Genomic DNA, 2,000 nt, shown 5'->3' with positions numbered 1-2,000 from the left:
AAAACAAATTATATAAAATTCGTCTGACCACTCCATTACAAATTCCTCTATTTTGAAATTGAAGAAATTCCACTAAGTAGCCGTCCATAAGAAATTTCTCTATTTTGGAATTGCATAAATTCCTCTAATTAGCCGTCCACGACAAATTCCTTTATTTTGGAATTGAAGAAATTACTATAATTAGCCATCCATGACCCATGCTGACACCGACGGCATGACACGTCCGCAAGACCCAGGTAAAGGGTCGTGATACCGAGGGCATGACACGTCTGCAGGATCCATTTGATGGGTCATAGCCACTCGTAGAGATACATGGACCACATTCCCATTATTTTTCTCTCTCTTTGCAGAGACCTTGCTGACCACTCAAGATACCATGCATGGGTGTTTATAATGTCCAGACACGTGGCAATTGTGATGGGAAGAAAGAGAGAATGCTTTATCTTTTCGGAATCAAAAGGGCAACACCACCCGAGAAAGCAAGGAATAATCTTTAGTACATAATTTAAACCAATTAAACCACGGTACCAATCCCACCAAAACCACAGGGCCCGGTCGTTGTTGCCGCTCTAAATATATAATTGCCGAGCGTGCTTAGATAAGCGTCGAGTGCCCGGCGGCTAATTTTGCTTGCAATCTGGCGTTTCGTCTCCCGAATCCGATATCTGTGTCCGTTGTCAGACCCGCTGTGAAATTCAGCGGCCATTCTCTCATCCATTCTTCGCCATTAAAGCCGATTTGGCAGTAACAGAGGACCCCGGGTCCTAGGTTCGATTCTCGCCTCCTTTCTTGGGTGAGTTTGTATGACGATTTCGTTCACAGCAATTTCTTTTGACTTGCCAAAAAAAAAATCTTCAGAAGTTTAGGTTTTTGATTGCATTCTCTTTATTCTAGATTGGAGCAAGAAATTGAATTGAAGGACGGCATGTGCTGTGCAAATCGGCCGGGAATAATCTGCGAGAATTCAAGGGAAAATGGCAGAAGTACAGAGCACATACAGCATCAGCAGCTTATACTTGCAGAAGAAACGGTGAACCGATTAATTTCGCCTCAAAGAGAGGAAGAAACAGTCCAGCGCTCCGGCGGGAACAAATTCTGCCTCTGTTCTCCGACAAATCACGCGGGTTCGTTCCGGTGCAGATTGCACCGCTCATCGTATAAATGGGGCCGGAAGAGGTCCGCCTCGGCATAAATTATGTCTCGTCAAATTCAGTATGCATTCGATTCCTTAGCGTGACGGTATTCATTAATTCAGTCTCGATTAAGGGTTGCCTTGCTGTAGCTTCTCTGCTTTCTGAGACGGACAAATTAGGTTGCCAGGGTTTCAGATACTTTAACTCGGCTCAAATGGTCGGGGGTTCGATTCTCGCGGCGTTCATACGCTCTGCCTTTGCAAAGCAGAGACCGTTGGAAGGTTCAACGGAGCTTTGTGAGGTTTCTTAACCCTGAAACTTTGCATGACATTTAACGACAAGGTCAGTTGAATAAAGTTAATATTCGCAATGATTTGATTGGACTCCTGACCTCATCTGGAGGGATGGTTCCTTTGGTACGAAACCAAAACTTGTACATATTTGTTATATACTGAAAGTATTTTGGAGATTTATTCTATTTATGAATTTGTAAGAGATGCATCTGGGTGTGTTAATATATATGTTATATGAATTTGTAAGAGATGTATCTGGGTGTATTAATATTTATGTTATATGGTTAACACTTTTGGTGTTACTCTGAAAAGATTAATTCTGTTTATGAGTTTGTAAGAGATGGATCTAGTGTTAATATGTATGTTATATGGTTAACTCTTTTGGTAATAGTCTGAAAATATGCTGGCTGGGTCACTTTCAAATTTGGACGTCGTTTGCTTGGAATATGATTGAAAATTTGGAGGTGGGAAAGATGGTTGAAAATTTGGTAGGATGATATAAGGATGGTTGAAATTATTAATATTATTTTTTTGAATTTTATAATTTAGGTGTAATAAGTTTATAAAGATGTGA

General features: G+C 40.8%; 1 protein-coding gene across 1 annotated transcript; it reads left to right on the top strand.

The window, feature by feature from the left end:
- The first annotated feature begins 564 nt into the window (after positions 1 to 564).
- Positions 565 to 1,615, top strand: LOC149193425 (uncharacterized). Its single transcript, XM_089404841.1, has 2 exons — positions 565 to 793; positions 895 to 1,615. The coding sequence occupies exon 2, from the start codon at positions 926 to 928 to the stop codon at positions 1,190 to 1,192; it is 267 nt and encodes an 88-aa protein (XP_089260967.1). The 5' UTR covers positions 565 to 793; positions 895 to 925; the 3' UTR covers positions 1,193 to 1,615.
- Positions 1,616 to 2,000: the final 385 nt, after the last annotated feature.

Source organism: Pinus tabuliformis, chromosome 2_2, assembly GCF_031772625.1.
Source record: "Pinus tabuliformis cultivar Carrire ecotype Pingquan chromosome 2_2, CPIR1, whole genome shotgun sequence".
NCBI lineage: Eukaryota > Viridiplantae > Streptophyta > Pinopsida > Pinales > Pinaceae > Pinus > Pinus tabuliformis.
This window is presented reverse-complemented; position numbering and strand designations above follow the sequence as displayed.